This window comes from Amblyraja radiata, chromosome 27 (assembly GCF_010909765.2).
Source record: "Amblyraja radiata isolate CabotCenter1 chromosome 27, sAmbRad1.1.pri, whole genome shotgun sequence".
Lineage (NCBI taxonomy): Eukaryota > Metazoa > Chordata > Chondrichthyes > Rajiformes > Rajidae > Amblyraja > Amblyraja radiata.
The window spans coordinates 32542275-32560497 of NC_045982.1; the positions used below are offsets into that span (position 1 = coordinate 32542275).

The window sequence follows — 18223 nt, forward strand, 5'->3', positions numbered from 1 at the left end:
AGATTATAAATTATCCGTATTGTGTAGCATAAAGACAGTGTACAGGGGTTGCTGGTCGGCGCGGACTCGGTGGACCTGTTCCGTGCTATTTCTCTATCTCTGATAATGGTACCTGGGGAAATATTTAACAATCAACACTTCCAGCTCCAGAGCTATTTTATCCTTTCATAAGGACATATCTTGAGGGATACTGTACCTTCCCTGAGATTATGTATTGCAAACCAATTGACTAATATCGACCTGTTTTTCACGTTGATTTTATAGAGATTATCGTCTTTATGAAATATTTGAATTTGAACAAGGTTTGTTATTCTTAGAGGTCAGCTCACTGTACTCAACCTCAGTTTAAAATTGACTCACTCTTCCAAAGTAAGAGAGAACAAACTGACTCCTTCAAACTGGTTCCTATCCAGAGTCAATATTGGCCACGTATTTACATATGACCTTAAATGTCAAACAAAGTTGTCTGCCAAGGCAGGGAAAGAAGTATTGTGCTCAACACCCAGGGGGCTGCTTGGGTTCCTCATCAATAATCGTTCCTCAGCTAAATGTACTTACTCTGGACACGGCGGGTGGAATGAACGGATCCACCGGGAGTTTAGAGAGGCTGGGCAGACTTTGTAAGAGGAATTACTTTAGACTTTAGACTTTAGCGATACAGTGCAGAAACAGGCCCTTCGGCCCAACGAGTCCATGCCGTACAGCGTTTATCCCGTACACTAACACTATCTTGTACGCTAGGGACAATTTACAATTTTTACTGAAGCCAATTAACCTATAAACTTGTACGTCTTTGGAGTGTCGGAGGAAACCAGAGCACCCGGAGAAACCTCATGCGATCACAGGGAGAACGTACACACTCCGTACAGACAGCACCCGTTGTCAGGATTGAACCCGAGTCTCTGACGCTGCTTTAAATGATTTAAACTGATTTAAATGGGTAGCGAGAGCAGGCTATACTCCAGGGGTCAAAGTTGATGGGTTTCAGGATGGAGGAGAGAGTCAGCTCACATCCTCAGCTTGGACTCATGTCGATGCTGAGTTTACATATGGTCTGCTTCAACCTGAAACAACATTTACAGAGGGGCAGAAACATAGTTTTTGGCAAGGATTGGAAATTAGAACATTGGTCATCCCAAAGGAGAAGTTTGAGGCTCACCTTCCATCACACAACACCGCACCCACTGCAAATATTGACTGCAATTGACAATATCTGAGCTATAATCCTTCTGAAGCATTCAAATATCACTGGGACTGAGGTGAAGATTAAGAAGCCTTTATCGTCACCATTAGAAACAGATTTCCACAACTTTTCTGATGATTTACACTGTTGCTTCCATTAACCATGCTGGATCTCATTCATAACCTACATAACATCATCATCAGGTAGTCTCACATAGAAGCTAGTCTCGCAGCTATCATCTTGCAGATGTGGGACCTATATAGATACTGGATGTTAACCATCATCACAGGGCAACACGTCAAGTACCGTAACATTATTTTGCTGAAATTGAGTTTGTGAAAAGCTCAATACAAGCAAAGCTTTACTATTCCTTGTGAACACTTTGTGAACAGCAAAATAATTCACTGATTTATTTTAACTGAACTAATCAAATATTGGGCTTTATGGGCTTTTCTGGTGTTTTAAGGATTTTTTTGTTCATTTGTTGCTGGCGAGAAACAGAATGCGAGAGCGCTGGCCTACATGTTATGCTGACGGCATGCCTCCACATTCTGAGTCACACATTTAGGATGCCCATTGCTTTACTAAGTTTACAAGTAGTTTAAAAAGTTTCCTAACTCAAAACACAAGGCCCCTCCTATAATTGGCAGCAGTGTGGCACAGCTGGTAGTTCATAAGCTGTAGGAGCAGAATTAGGGCATTAGACCCATCGAGTCCACACGTTCTCCTTGTGACCATGTGGGTTTCCTCCGGGTACTCTGGTTTTCTGCCACATCCCAAAGGCATGTGGGTTTGTAGGTTAATTGATAAGTGAGATAACAGAGAACCAGTGTGAAAGAATGATCGATGGTCGGTGTGGACCTGTGGGTAGGACTGTTTTCATGCAGCATCTCTGAACTAAACTAATATATAGCAAATAAAAAGGCAGCAAATCCCTGATATGTTTGGGTAGTACAGTTGTGTAGATGGTAGGGCTGCTGCCACACTCCGCCAGGTTTCATCCTGATTTCAGGTGCTGTCAGTGTGGAGTTTGCACGTTCCCTTTGTGACCATGTGGGTTTCCACCGGGTGCTCCTGTTTTCTACCACATCCCAAAGACATGTGGGTTTGTAGGTTAATTGGCCTCTTATAAAATTCTCCTCTGTAACAGTACGTAGGGAGCGGATGTAAAAGTGGGATAACATAGAACTAGTGTGAATGGCTGATCGGTGGTCGGTGTGGACTCGGTGGCCGAAGGTCCTGTTTTCATGCAGCTTCTCTGAGTTAATCTTCTAAACTAATGTATGGAGAATGAAGGCTAGCTGGCGACATAGTTTCTATAACTTCACCTTTTCAAAATGATGGATAGAAACAGCAACTACAGCTAATAAAACCAGGAAAACTCCAGAAAATGCAATGGATTTGGACAGAGCACCTGGGCCAGCCCGTATTCCTGGTGGGGGGGGGGGGGGGGAAGGGAAAGGGAAACGCTCCTCGGACGTCGCCAAGTCTCCGAATGTCCGCTTCCTCCGGGTTTTGTCGCTGCTTCACTGACACACACCTTTACAACCTAACACACTCTCACACACACTTTCACACACTCACACACACCCTCACTTTGATCACTTCAATACAAATTAGAGGCTAACTGTGTTCATGGTCTGAGTTTGATTGCTGGAAGCAGGCTAATAAAAATTAGGTGCAGTTGTGTAGCCTACATTTACAATTTGTTTCGATAGGTCGACATTTGTGGCTGCTAATGTTCGATTTCAAATGGTTTATTAATGGAAAGGGTGCGTTTGCGCGTGCACAACTGATCCGGCCCACATGAAGTCACATTTTGCTTCATCCGGCCCGTGACCTAAAATAAGTTTAACACCCCTGGTTTAAAGTGAGAGAGGAACAATTTGATAGGAATCCCTCAGACAACATTTTCAAGCAGAGAATGGTGGGTATGTGGAACGAGGCATGCAGGTGCAGCAGGCAGTGAAGAAAGCAAATGGTATGTTAGCTTTCATAGCAAAAGGATTTGAGTATAGGAGCAGGGAGGTTCTACTGCAGTTGTACAGGGTCTTGGTGAGACCACACCTGGAGTATTGCGTACAGTTTTGGTCTCCAAATCTGAGGAAGGACATTATTGCCATAGAGGGAGTACAGAGAAGGTTCACCAGACTGATTCCTGGGATGTCAGGACTGCCTTATGAAGAAAGACTGGATAGACTTGGTTTATACTCTCTAGAATTTAGGAGATTGAGAGGGGATCTTATAGAAACTTACAAAATTCTTAAGGGGTTGGACAGGCTAGATGCAGGAAGATTGATCCCGATGTTGGGGAAGTCCAGGACAAGGGGTCACAGCTTAAGGATAAGGGGAAATCCTTTAAAACCGAGATGAGAAGAACTTTTTTCACACAGAGAGTGGTGAATCTCTGGAACTCTCTGCCACAGAGGGTAGTCGAGGCCAGTTCATTGGCTATATTTAAAAGGGAGTTAGATGTGGCCCTTGTGGCTAAGGTGATCAGAGGGTATGGAGAGAAGGCAGGTACGAGATACTGAGTTGGATGATCAGCCATGATCATATTGAATGGTGGTGCAGGCTCGAAGGGCCGAAGGGCCTACTCCTGCACCTAATTTCTATGTTTCTATGATGTTTCTAACATTAATACAGCTGCTGCCTCACAGCATCAGGGACCCAGGTTCAATCCTGATCTTGGATACTGCCTGTGTGGAGTTTGCATGTTCTGCCTGAGACTGCATGGGTTTCCTTTGAGTGCTCTGGTTTCCCCTGACATCCCAAAGACATACAGGTTAATTGGACAGTGTTAATTGCCTCCTGTGTGTAGGTGGATGATAACATCCAGGGGGAGATGATGGGTGTGGGGGGGAAATTAAAAATGGGATGTTGGATTAATGTAAGAGAGTGGTTGACACCTGGGGCGGAGGGCCGAGCGGCCTGTTTAATGCTGTATCTCTAAATGATTCTAAATCAGCCTGTTCCATACAATGGGACGCAAAGTGCTGGAGTAACTCAGCAGGTCAGCATGTCTGGAGAACATGGATAGGTGACTTTTTGGATCAGGACCCTTTTTCAGGCTCCACTGTTGATTTTCGAGTGAGGAAGGGTTCTGACCTGAAACGTTGCCTGTCCATGTTCTCCAGAGATGCTGCCTGACCCGTTGAGTTACTGTCATTTTGTGTAAACTAGCATCTGTAGTTCCTTGTTTTCTACATTCTCCCAATGTTATGACTTCTTATTTTATGACACACGAGGCCTTTTGCACATCATGTTTATAGCAGTTATCAGATCAATCCCATCCCCGTTTATTCCCCTGTAACCTATTCTCTTGCAGATAGCCATCAACTCCCACCCACCCCTCGATTATCCTGCCTCCCACCCTGGGGACAATTTACAGTGGCCAATAGATTGAGCATGTCTATGGGATCTGGAAGGAATACAGTCAGAAACAGGCCCTTCAGCCCACCTTGTCCATGCTGACCAATTTGTATATTGGGATAGCCCTCTAAACCTTTCCTATCCATATATTCTGGCAAACCTGGGAAAGAAAGCAAGCAAAGGGAATGTCTAAACTCCATGCAAACAGCACCACAGGTCAGGATCGAACCCAGACTGCGGTGGCCCAGCGGTAGAGCTACTGCCTTGCAGCACCAGAGACCCGGGTTCGGTCCTGACTACAGGTGCTGTCTGTACGGAGTTTGTATGTTCTCCCTGTGGCCCCATGGGTTTTCTCCAGGTGCTCCGCTTTCCTTCCCCATTCCAAAGACGAGCGGGTTTGTAGGTTAATTGGCTTCTCCAAATTGCACCTGGTGAGCAGGATGCGAAAACGGGATATCGTACAGGTGGTCGTTGGTCGGTATGGACTCAGTGGGCTGAAGGGCCAGTTTCTACACTGTGTAACTAAAATAAATTAAACTAAACTACTATAACTATACTAAAGTAAACACTTTCTTGGTCCATCATCGCTTCTCTTTACAGTTTTAAAAAAATGTGTTTCATTTGTTGCTGTGACTTTTCTTCTCTCTGCTTCATTATTTTCCCATCACCTGCTTCCACTGAGCCATCGGGGAAAGCTAAAACGGGGAAATTATTGCAATCACACAAGTGACATTGTGGATAATGAAGCAGGACCCTCTCGGGGGAGCTATGGGAGTGACTGCAGCCAAACCACAGCTGCAGCAAACCAACCAGGAGCCTCCCTCTGTCACTCTCCCCTCATCGAACCAACACAAGCAAGGAGGTGGCTTTGCTCAGCTGGAGATGGAATGAAAAGCTATTCTAATTTATTTACATTCATTTGTGGATTTTATCTTGATGGAAACAGATGGAAATGAATATCGGATCAAAGGACTTGGAGCAATTATTTCTTAAGTAATTTTGTTTCTTTTGCAATATTCAAATGTTGGTACCTATTTGTTAACGGTGTTTCTTTAGCTTCAATCCAATTGCTATTCTCCATAATTTGAATGCACATTGACACCACTTCCGACAGAAGACTTTCAACTGCATAGATGGAGCTTTAGTTATTTTCAATGATGCTAATTATTTGCTCTGAGGAGTGGTTATACAGCAGCGAACACAAAGAGGGAACAAGATCGGAGTGGTGCAGCTGGTAGATCCGCTGCCTCACAGAGATAGAGATGTGGGTTCAGTCACAACCTCTGGTAATGTCTGTGTGGAGCGTGCATGTTCTCGATGTAACCACATGGGGTTCCTCTGCGTGCTCCAGTTTCCCTCCCACATCTCAAAGACGTGTGCGTTAGAAGGTTAATTGGCCCTCTGTAAATTACCCTCGGAGTGAAGGGAGTGGAGGAGAAAGCAGGATAACATAGGAATAACGTGAATAGACACAAAATGGGCAAGTAATTCAGCGGGACAGGCAGCATCTCCGGAGAGAAGGAATGGCTGACATTTCATGTCGAGATCCTTTCAAGGACAACCTGAAATGTCACCCATTCCTATCATCTGGGGTAAACCATCATCTGCAGATCCTTTCTACAAATAACTTGAATAGGTGATCGATGGTTGGCTTGGGCTTGGTAGACCAAGTTGCCTGTTCCCAGGCAGCACGATTCATCTCATTTATTATCAAACCTAAATTAAGGAGATAAATAATTAGATTTTATTATAATAATGAAACCGCAAAATATATTCCAGCCCATGAATAGATCATAAGATCATGTGATAGGAGCAGAATCAGGCCATTCGGCCCATCAAGTCTACTCTGCCATTCAATCATGGCTGATCTATCTCTCCCTCCTAACCCAATTCTACTGCTTTCTCCCCATAACCTCTGACACCCTTCTTTCAAATCATTCAAAACACTTCCACAAAAGCTTTTCACTGCACCACGGTACACATGACAATAGACGGAACTGAAAGTGAAATCTGCGTGATTTGGAAGTCTATCGTACCGTCATTATGCCATCGAGCAGTCCGGAATCTGCGCTGGGCGGTGCTTGGAGCCGCTCCATGGACCACTTTTCAATGATCGAGGTGACATGCAAGTTTTCAGTGTTTAAAATTCGGAATCCTGTCATGTTCACTCCACAGTAGCGGTAGGAGTCCAAGTCGAGGGCAAAGAGATCCTGTGAAAGAGAGAGAGAGAGAGTCCCGTGTTGAGACAATTCACACGCTGAACATTATGAATAGCCGCACTGTCTCTTTGATTCCGAGTGCAACCGTCTTCAATCAAAGGCAGGCTCAAGTGTTTTGCTGCTCAGTGTTCTTTCAGCTGCAATCATCAATATTGTGTGATGTGTAGGACCCTCCAGAGCTCAAACCTCACCACTGTCAGAATCTGCTCCGCACTGTCTCATCTCAGTTGTAGAAACAAATAGGTTTGAATTGGATTATAATTAATTACAAGAATTCTGAACATCAATCGTACCGAACAATGCAACTGCCATGGCAACAGAGGACTTGACATTTGCATAGTCAAAGTACTGGAAATACCATGCCAAGAACTGAGACGTTTCTTTCAAAAGTTGCTTAATTTTCTTTCAATTGCTTTTGCATTTGAAGTGAACTCCATTGAACACAAAAAAATTAGGTTGGAGTTTGACTGAGAACTCCACCAGAACACAAGAGCCTAGAAACACACAGTAGCAGCAGGCCATTCAGCCCTTCATGACTGCTTCGTCATGGAATCAATTCATAATTAATCTTTTAATTCGGCACCACTTTCCTGTATTGTTCCTTAATTTGTTCAAATAATTGGGGCGGCACGGTGGCGCAGCAGTAGAGTTGCTGCCTTACAGAGCCAGAGGCCTGGGTTCGATCCTGACTACGGGTGCTGTCTGTACGGAGTTTGTACGTTCTCTGTGTGACCGCGTGGGTTTTCTCCGGGTGCTCCGCTTTTCAAAGATGTACAGGTTTGTGGGGTTAATTGGCATCAGTAAAATGGTACATTGTCCCTTGTGTGAAGAACGGTGCTAGTGTACGGGGTGAGCGCTGATCGGCACGGATTCGGTGGGCTAAAGGGCATGTTTTTGCCCTGTATCTGTAAAGTCTAAAGTGTAATATAAAAAAAACCTGCAGATTTCAGGCAGAATGAATGCCCATAACAATGAATTGTAATGTAATTATCTCTCATTCTTCTCAACTCCAGATCACAATCACAATCTGCTTTGTCCTTCCTCAAACAGCTAGGCTTTATGTTACGTAAGGGTAAATGTGTCAGTTCGATGACCTAATATCTTCCTAATGAAAGGTCATAAAATGGAAATGTTAGACACAAAAAAGCTGGAGGAGCTCAGCGGGTCATAAAAACACAGAAACATAAAAAATAGGTGCAGGAGGAGGCCATTCGGCCCTTCGAGCCAGCACCGCCATTCATTGTGGTCATGGCTGATCATCCCCTATCAATAACCCGTGCTTGCCTTCTCCCTGTATCCCTTGATTCCACTAGCCCCTAGAGCTCTATCTAACTCTCTCTTAAATCCATCCAGTGACTTGGCCTCCACTGCCTTCTGTGGCAGGGAATTCCATAAATTCACAACTCTCTGGGTGAAAAAGTTTTTTCTCACCTCAGTCTTAAATGACCTCCCCTTTATTCCAAGACTGTGGCTCCTGGTTCTGGACTCACCCAACATTGGGAACATTTTTCCTGCATCTAGCTTGTCCAGTCCTTTTATAATTTTATATGTCTCTATAAGATCCCCCTCATCCTTCTATACTCCAGTGAATACAAGCCTAGTCTTTTCAATCTCATCTGCACTGGTCAGGCAGCATCTCTGAAGAAGCAAGTCTGAAGAAGGGTCTCGACCCAAAGCTTTACCTATCCTTTTCCTTCAGAGATGCCGTCTAACCTGCTGAGCTACTCCAGCTTTTTGTATCTATCCTCAAATAGAAATGTTATCTCTCCGCAGATAACATTCAGATAACAGAAAACAGACCGCTGGACCTGCTGAGTGTCTCCATCATCCTCTGTTTCATATCAGTTTGATGAGATATCCTTGTACTCTACCTTAACTGTAAATGTATCCTCTGTTAGGTAGCGAGACCACCATCATACATAGAGTTCCCGTTGTGGTCTCACCAGGGCCCTACAATTAGATCTCTTTACATTTTGTAGTCAAGATCCTAATTACCAACATAACATTTATCCATTTAAATACTTCCATGATTGACATGAACACTTTTCAGCTTCTCTCCATTCTAATCCTTCAGAAATCACCACAAATCCCCATCCTGAAGATGAAACCACAATTTTGGCTATTCAACTGAATTCTTAGCAGCTCTGGTTTCTGCTGGTCTGTTACAACAGGAGCTGGCCAAAAATGTTATTTTTCCCCTCTTTAGTTTAGATTAGTTTACAGATACAGTGCAGGAACAGGCCCTTCGACCCACCGAGTTCACGTTGACCATAGATCCCCACACAATATGGATATATTTACATTTCTGCCAAGCCAATTAACCTACAAACCCATATGCCTTTGGAGTGTGGGAGGAAACTGAAGATCTCAAAGAAAACCCACGTGGTCATGGGGAGAACATACAAACTCTGTACAGGCTACACTAGGGCCTATTTCCATGCTGTATGTCTAAACTAAACTAAACTAGACAACTCTCATCAACTTCTATAGATGCGCCGTAGAAAGCATTTTATTGGGATGCATCACAACATAGTTTGGGAACAGCCCCATCTAAGAAATTGCAGAGAATTGTGGACGCAGCCCAGACCATCACACAAACCAACGTCCCTTCCATTGACTCCATCTACACTTCATGCTGCTTCGGCAAGGCCAGCTGCATAATCAAGGACGCGTTGCCCCCTGGCCACTCCTTCTTCTCCCCACTCCCATTGGGCAGGAAGTACAGAAGTGTGAAAACACACACCTCCAGATTCAAGGACAGTTTCTTCCCAGCTGTTTCTTTAATCGGAATTTAATGGCCTTGCACTAACTATAATTCCCTTCCTTCTGTACCTGTACACTGTGGACAGCACAATTGTAATCATGTGTGGCCTTGCCGGTGCCTGCTTGGCACACAATAAAAAACCTTTTCACTGTACCTCGGTGCACATGACAATAAACTGAACTAAATGACACTCTCAGAAAACACAGAGACTGTTCACTTGGCCGGTTCCTTTTTCGACACACAAGTAGAATCCAGAACTGCTTTGAGTTCAGCTGATTAACCAATTTGAGGTTTGAGTTCCCAGAATGGGGATTTTAGGAGGTCTGTGACAATTTCTGAGGGATTTAAAAGACTGAGAATTTGAAATTAGAACTAAATGTCTCTGAATGCATGAGTATGCAAAACAAAACAAGGTAAAGAAGGAAGGGAAAACTATTGGGACCGTTGAGAAAGTTGGATAACATAAATCTATAACTGATGGGCTGTTTAGAGTTCTAGCATCTATCTTTCTGTTTCTTTCACCCTCCAATTTATCTCCTTTCATGTTTTTGGTCTGAATATGAGCTCGCTTGATGTGTTGCAGCCTTGTAAACATATGTCACTGTCTTGGATTACATGCATATTCCTTTTGAACAAGGCCACGTTGTCAGACATGAAATAGAATTTGGGATTGTGGTCATAGAATGTTTCTGGCGGATTCATCATGAGGACCAAGCTACATAGAGCATGCGTTCAAATCCAATGATGGGACGTGAAACAAAATTAAATTTCAGTTAATTAAGGCAATGCCTATCAATATTTTCTTATGCCATGTGCCCCATCAAATCTATGACAGCAACAACTATTATCAACCCTATTCCTCCCCTTATTTCCCTGTAGCCTATACTCCACATAGAGTACAGCGTCCCAGCAGTAGAGTCACTGCCTTACAGCGCTAGAAACCTGGGTTCAATCCTGACTACGGGTACTATTTGTACAGAGTTTGTACGTTCTGCTTGCGTGGGTCTTCTCCAGGTGCTCTGGTTTCCTCCCATGTTTAAAAGACTTGCAGGTTTGGAGGTTAATAGGCCTCTGTAAATTTCCCTATTGTGTAGGGTAGAACCAGTATACGGGCGATCGTCGAATGGCGCAGACTCGATGGGCTGAAGGGCCTGTTTCCACGCTGAATCTCTAAACTAATCCAAACTAAACGTGCATATTAACACCATCTTATTCACCTACCCACACTAGAGGTAATTTACAGCAGCCAAGTAATAATAAATCCCAAGTAATAAGAAAAGCTACACTTGTCGCTTTACCTCCCCCCTTGACTCCATTCAAGGATCCAAGCAGTCGTTCCAGGTGCGACAGAGTTTCACCTGCACCTCCTCCAACCTCTACTGCTCTAGATGTCAGCTGATCTACATCGGTGAGACCAAGCGTAGGCTTGGCGATTGCTTCACCGAACACCTCCGCTCAGCACTTCAACTCCCCCTCCCATTCCGAATCCGACCTTTCTGTCCTGGGCCTCCTCCATGGCCAGAGTGAGGACCATCAGAAATCAGAGGAGCAGCACCTCCTATTTCACTTGGGCAGTTTGTATCCCAGCGGTATAGACATTGGTAGCCCTTACTGTCTCCTCCCCTTCTCAGCTCTCCCTCAGCCCTCTGGTTCCTCCTCTTCCTTTCTTCATGACACCATCTGCACAGCTACTGTGCTCTTTCTTCCTGCAGAATAGGATATCTGTGGTCATTATCTGATTATGTAGTAGGAAGGAACTGAAGATGCTGATTTACACCGAAGATAGACGTAAAATGCTGGAGCAACTCAGTGGGACAGGCGGCATCTATGGAGAGACGGAATGGGTGATGTTTCGGATCTGAAGAAGGGTGTCAGCCCATAAGGTCACCCATTGCTTCAGTCCAGAGATGCTGCCTGTGCCGCTGAGTTACTGCAGCACTTTGTGTCATTATCTGATTGTTCTGGCCAGTTTGTCACTCTAAGTATGCAACAATGAGTTGTCACAACCCTGTTTCTTCCTTTTTTCAGATAGTCTGAGAATCAAGGAGGACTTGACTCCACTTTGTTTTTTGGAGTTCTGAGGTGATCAATGATGTCAATGGGGGATCTTCACAGGTCAGGCAGAATCTCTGGAGGACATGGATTGGGCGATATTTTAGGTCGGAACCCTTCTTCAGACCCAAAACATCGCCCATCCATGTCCTCCAGAGATGCTGCCTGACCCCTTGAATTACTCCAGCACTTTGTGTTTTGTTCAAGTCTTCAGCATCTGCAGTTCCCTGTGTCTCCTTGACCTACAAAATGATGCTGACATACAATGACTAAATAAGTAGAACTAAATCTAGATCCTACCTGTCCGCAGCATGTCAACACTATTTCTGCCAACCTACCCCTGAGGTTGAGACCTGACAAGCTTGGAGTCTTAATCTTAAAGTCATAGTCACAGCGCGGAAACAGACCCATCAGCCCAACTTGCCCACACCGGCCAACATGTCCCAGCTACACTAGTCCCATCTGCCTGCGTTTGGCCCATATCCCTCCTAACCTGTCCTATATATGTATTTGTCTAACAGTTTCTGAAACGTTGGTATAGTCTCCGCCTCAACTACCTCCTCTAGCAGCTTGTTCCATACACCCACCACCCTTTGTGTGAAAAATTGACCCCTTCAGATTCCTATGAAATCTTTTCCCCTTCACCTTCAACCTATGTCCTCTGGTCCTCGATTTACTTACTCTGGTCAAGAGACTCTGTGCATCTACCCGATCTATTCCTCTCATGATTTTATACACCTCTATAAGATCACCCCTCATCCCATCCTACTCAACCTCTCCCTACAGCTCAGATCCTTGAATCCTGGCAACATCAACCTCCTCATAAATCTTCCTGCTTGACTGGAAATCCATTTGCTGCCACATTATATGTGTGTTCGCTTATTGCTCTAAATTTAAATTTCGAGCAGTTTTGTTGAAGCTAAATTTGTTTGCCTCACTTATCAAAACCTGTGTTAATTTGCAGAGGAAGGAAAATTAGCAGAACTGAAATTACCACGTTTTGCTAAATTTGCGAAAATCATTGTTTATTGTGGTTCATTTTCATCCAATGTTCACTCCTTCTATCTCACACACCCTGAAAAAAAAAACCCTTCTCGAGGACGAAAATGAACTGATTAAATTGTTGTCATTAATACACGACTGTGAGATAGATGGATTATTTACCAACAGTATGTAAGTCAAGGTGTAATACCACCATTGGTGTGTAAGTTGCCACATTAATAAACCAAGCTTGCTTCTCGGTGAACAATTGAAACTCATCCGGTGAAGGGCAAGATTGCCGCGATCCTTCATGTAGAGAATAACTTGTAAATCACTGGGCTACATTTTTTGTTTTAAGTCAACAATTATACAAAACGGTAATATTATGTTTCAATCTATTACTAGAAATAATATTCAACTGGGTAGGAAGGAACTGCAAATGCTGATTTACACTGAGGATAGACACAAAATGCTGGAGTAACTCAGTGGGTTAGTCAGGGTCTCATGAGAAAATGAATGGGTGAATCGGAACCGTTCTACAGACTGTTAAAACCATCTAAATGATGTCTGAAGACGGGTTCTGACCCAATACATCACCTACTCCTTTTCTCCAGAGATGCTGCCTTACCCTCCAGCGTTTTGTGTCTATTTTAATATTATACTGGTCTTACAATAACAGTAAAAGTGTAATAGTACATCCCAAACAGTTTAAAGGAAACTGCTGCCACCAATTTATTTATTTTTTTCATTTTTATCCCCTACGCTCATCATCAATAAACATATTATTTTTGTTTAGTTTAGTTTAGTTTAGAGATACAGCGTGGAAACAGCCCCTTCGGCCCACCAGGTCCACGCTGACTCGCGATCCCCACATATTAAGACTATCCTACTAGGGACAATTTACCTGTACAGCTTTTGGAGTGTGCGAGAAAACCAAAAATCTCGAAGAAAACCCAAGCAGGTCACGGGGAGAACGTACAAACTCTGTACAGACAGCACCTGTTGTTGGGATCGAACCCGGTCTCTCGCGCTGCAAGCGCTGTAAGGCAGCAACTCTACCACTGTGCCACCGTGCTGCCTTTGTACTCCTGTTGTCCGTCTCCCTGTACTTATATAACTTAATGCTTCCTTGCTTTTGAGTGATACGTCAGGCAAGTCATTGGAATGTGTGCTATGGGTCATCGTGTGCTAAAGGGAGGAGTTGTATGGATCACAAAGCTCACCCAATATGCTTGTTTAAAGCCTCACCATATGATTCCATATGATCATGGTTTAGAATATAGAACCGTACAACGCCGGTTTCTAGCTCATTACATGCCAGCCTTGGATGGGATTTAATTACAAACACTTTCAGTTTAATTTAGAAATAGAGCATAGAAATTGGCCCTTTGGCCCACCAGGCCAAGCTGACCATTGAATACCCATCCACAACAGTTCTATGTTATTCCACTTTCTCATCCACTCCCTACACACGATGGACAGTTTACAGAGGCCAATTAATCCACAATGTATCTGTTTGGGATGTGGGAGGAAATGGTCTCAGGCCCTTTGGCTCACAATATCAATGCCGAACATGATGACAAGAAAAGCTAGTCTCAGCTAGCTGCACGTGATCCACATCCTTCCATTCCCTGCATATCCATATGCCTATCTAACAGCCTCTTAAACGCTACTGTAGTATCTGCCAGCACCACTAACTTGGTAGAGTATTTCAGGCCCCCATCCCCTGCTGTGCAAAAACTAACCCCCCACATCTCCTTTAAGCTTTGCCCCTCCTACAGTTATACCCTCTAATTGTTAACATTTTCACCTGATGAAAAGGTTCTGGCTCTCTACCCATCTATGTATGCCTCTCATAATGTAACATGAATGATTTAATGAACGATTCATCTGATGCAGGAAACATCACCAAATGCCAGAACAAATCAGCTTTGATGAAGCAAAGAGCAGTGTGTTAGGGTGGCACAGTGACGTAACTGGTAGAGCCACTGCCTCACAGCACCAGCGACTGGGGATCAATCCTGATCTTTGTGGAGCTTGCCTGTTCTTCTGCTGCTCGCTTCCTCCCACATCCCAAACACATGTGGGCTTGTAGGTTAATTCACAAGCTCACATTATAGGAGTAGAATTATGCCATTCAGCCCATTGAGCCTACTCCACCATTCGATCATGGCTGATCTCTGTCTCCCAATCCAATTTTCCTGCCTCCTCCCCATAACCCTTGCCATCCATTCTAATTAAGAATTTGTCCATCTCTGCCTGAAAAATATCCACAGACTTGACCTCCACAGCCCTCTGCGGCAATGAATTCCATAGATTAACTACCCTCTAACTAAAGACGTTCCTCCTCACATCCTTTCTATAAGAGCACCCTTTAATTCTGCGGCTATGACCTTTCCACATCCACTCTATCGATGCCTTTCATTATTTTGTAAGTTACAATGAAGTCCCCTCTCAACCTTCTAATCTCCAGCAAGTAGAGGCCCAGTGCTGTCAAACACTCATCATATGCTAACCCACTCATTCCTGGAATCATTCTTGTAAACCTCCTCAGGACCCTCTCCAGAGCCAGCACATCCACCCACAGATACCACATCCACCCTCTGTAAATTGGCTGTAAATTGCCCCAAGTGTATGTTAGAGTAGGGATAAGGTAGAACTAGTGTGAATGGGTGATCAATCGTCAGCGTGGACTGCTGGGCCAAAATACCTATTTCCATGCTATATTTCTAAATTAAACTAAAAGTCCCCTGCAAGGATGCCATGTTTTCCGCTACAAACTTGTGTGCTTCATTCTAATAGCTAAATAGATAATGAAATATTAGAGAATCATGTATACCTTTGCCTTTTACGATGTACAGCATTCCTTTTTATGTTCTTATGGTCTAATTGCCAACCAGCGGAGCATTTTTACAGCTGTTACATATAGGAACAGATGTGTGGCTTTTTGCTGTGCTACGGAACAAATCCGCAATTGGATTGTTCACTGGGATAATTTTACACAAAGACAACCAATTGGACCTCATGTTTTTGCTGAAAGTACAAAATACTTTCGTGTGACGTTGGTATCTCTGCAGAAATATTATTAAAGTATTTTGGGCTGCTCAATGAAGCATTAAAATTCAGATGAGTTGAAGCAAGAAAGGGATCTGGACAGTCATACATAATCAGTGCTTTTTTTTAGACAAAAATATGCCAGTACGCACTTTTAATCAGCACACGTGTCATGTGCCAGAAAACGAAATAATGCTGCCTACATTTTGCAAAGTGCCTCTAAATAGTTTAGGTTAGTTTAGAGATACAGCGCGGAAACAGGCCCTTCGGCCCACCGAGTCTGCACCGACCAATGATTCACACACATTAAAACTATTCCGCACACACTAGGAACAATTTACATTTATACTAGGCTAATTAACCTACAAACTTGTGCGTTTTTGGAGTGTGGGATGAAACTCAAGATCTCGGAGAAAACCCATGAAGGACGTGGGGTGAATATAACGCACAGACAGCATCCATGGTAAGGATTGAACCCGGGTCTCTGGCGCTGTAAGGCAGCAACTCTACCGCTGCACCCTGCCAAGTATTGTGTGCAGTTCTGGTCGGCCCATTACAGGAAGGATGTGGAGGCTATGGAAAGGGTGCAAAGAAGGTTTACCACATTGATGTCTGGATTAGAGGGTATTGCCTACTGGGAGAGGTTGGACAGACTGGAATGCTGGAGGTTTCAGGAAGACCTGATAGAAGTAGATACAATTATGAGAGGCATAGATGGGCTCGACCATCAGAACCATTTTTCCCCAGGGTGGAAAAATCAAATACTAGAATGCAAAGCTTTAAGGCGAAGGGGCAAAACTGAATAATTTTGACATCAATGATTGCCAGAGTTGCAGCATGGAGACGCACCTGTCGGCCCACCGAGTCCACAAGGACCAGCGATCACCCATATACTAGTTCTATGCCACCAAGTGGGGACAAATCTGCACACCTTTGGAATGTGGGAGGAAACCGGAGCAGCCGTAGAGAGCGGGTGCAATCACAGGTGGAGCGTGCAAACCCTGCACTCATATTCAGGATCGAACCTGGGTCTCTGGTGCTGTGAGGCAGCAACTCGACAGCTGCGGCACTGTGCCACCACTGTTGAATGAGGTTGAAGATTATATCTGTTTGAGCTTCTGCATAATCGCGGGAAGTTTTATTCAAAGGACAGAAAAGTAGATAGAAGAATAACGAAAGCCAAATAGACAATTGGTGCAGGAGTAGGCATTTCAACCCTTCTAGCCAGCACCGCCATTCACTGTGATCATGGCTGATCATCCACAATCAGTACCCCATTCCTGCCTTCTCCCCCTATCCCTTGTCTCTGCTATCTTTGAGCTCTATTTAACTCTCTCTCTTGAAAGCATCCAGAGAATTGGCCTCCCCTGCCTTCTGAGGCAGAGAATTCCACAGATTCACAAGCTAATTGAGTTCCTTACCTAAAACATACAGAGTATCATTCTGGGCACACATAACAAAGATAGACACAAACTAAAAAAGTTATTATTCATTGTCTTGACCCAATAGTCTGGTCTAAAAGACAGACACAAAATGCAGGAGTAACTCAGCGGGACCGGCAGCATCTCTGGAGAAAAGGAATGGGTGACGTTTCGGGTCGAAACCTTCCTTTACACTGTGCTAATATTCTCCTTTGTAAACTACACTTCACCAAGCAACTAACCCTATCTTTCACATTCACTATTTTATCTTCCCTATTAAACAAACGTCTAAAATTGCAAATAAAGACATACATGGAATTGCATCGTTCGTTCGTATAAGAAAGATGCAAATCCATGGTGTGCAGTTCCACAACCACACAGACATCTGACAGAACAAGCGCTTGAAGGGTTAATGTGTCATGCAAACTCCACCTGCCACGCTGCCTATTGAAAGGGGACCATTGAATGCTGCCAGCTGGCTGGAGCTGCCACGACCAGGCTCCTGAACACAAAGCTTTGACTATCAGCGTGGGACCATTCTAAAACGCTCAGCTTAACATAAAAGTCCAATTGATTCAGACCCGTGAGTCTGGTTCTGTGGAGCAACATTAACTAAAGCAGACAAGTAAGGAGGGAAACTTCACCAGCCTCGCAGCAAACATGTAAAGTGACAATCTTGGTACCATAGATATATTGTTGCTGAGCTGACACAGAACATGAGGTAATTCGCTTACAGCCAAACAAATCTTATTCAGACAAACTTAAAATATTCCGCACATTCAGCTAAGGAGAGGATCTTTCCACCACAAAGAAAGCATCGCTCCCTCACATCCCTCACAGGGGATTATTGTTAGTGGTTTACAACTGTTTTTTTAACTAAGTACATTTATCTTAATGCATTGTAGAATGCGAACAATTTGGGATAACTTTATCAAAGGAAAATAACTAGGTGGAATTATCATGCAGGGTGCACACACACGCATGCACGCGCACACATGCACACGCACACACAACACACATGCACATGTGTGCATACACACAAACGCACACACATGTATACACGCACACACTCACGCACATGTGCACACTCACATGTGCACACACACACATACATGCATACACACACAAGTGCACACCTACACGTACTCATAAACACACACATATACACACACTTGCA

At 44.0% G+C, this 18223-nt stretch overlaps 1 protein-coding gene across 1 annotated transcript in view; it reads right to left on the minus strand.

Moving 5' to 3' along the window:
• The window catches only part of grik3 (glutamate ionotropic receptor kainate type subunit 3), a 579584-nt gene that overhangs the window by 318192 nt on the left and 243169 nt on the right, over positions 1–18223 (minus strand). Inside the window, exon 6 of the mRNA XM_033045484.1 lies at positions 6592–6765. Coding sequence (XP_032901375.1) covers positions 6592–6765 — 174 coding nt within the window. The remainder of the gene's footprint in view (positions 1–6591; positions 6766–18223) is intronic.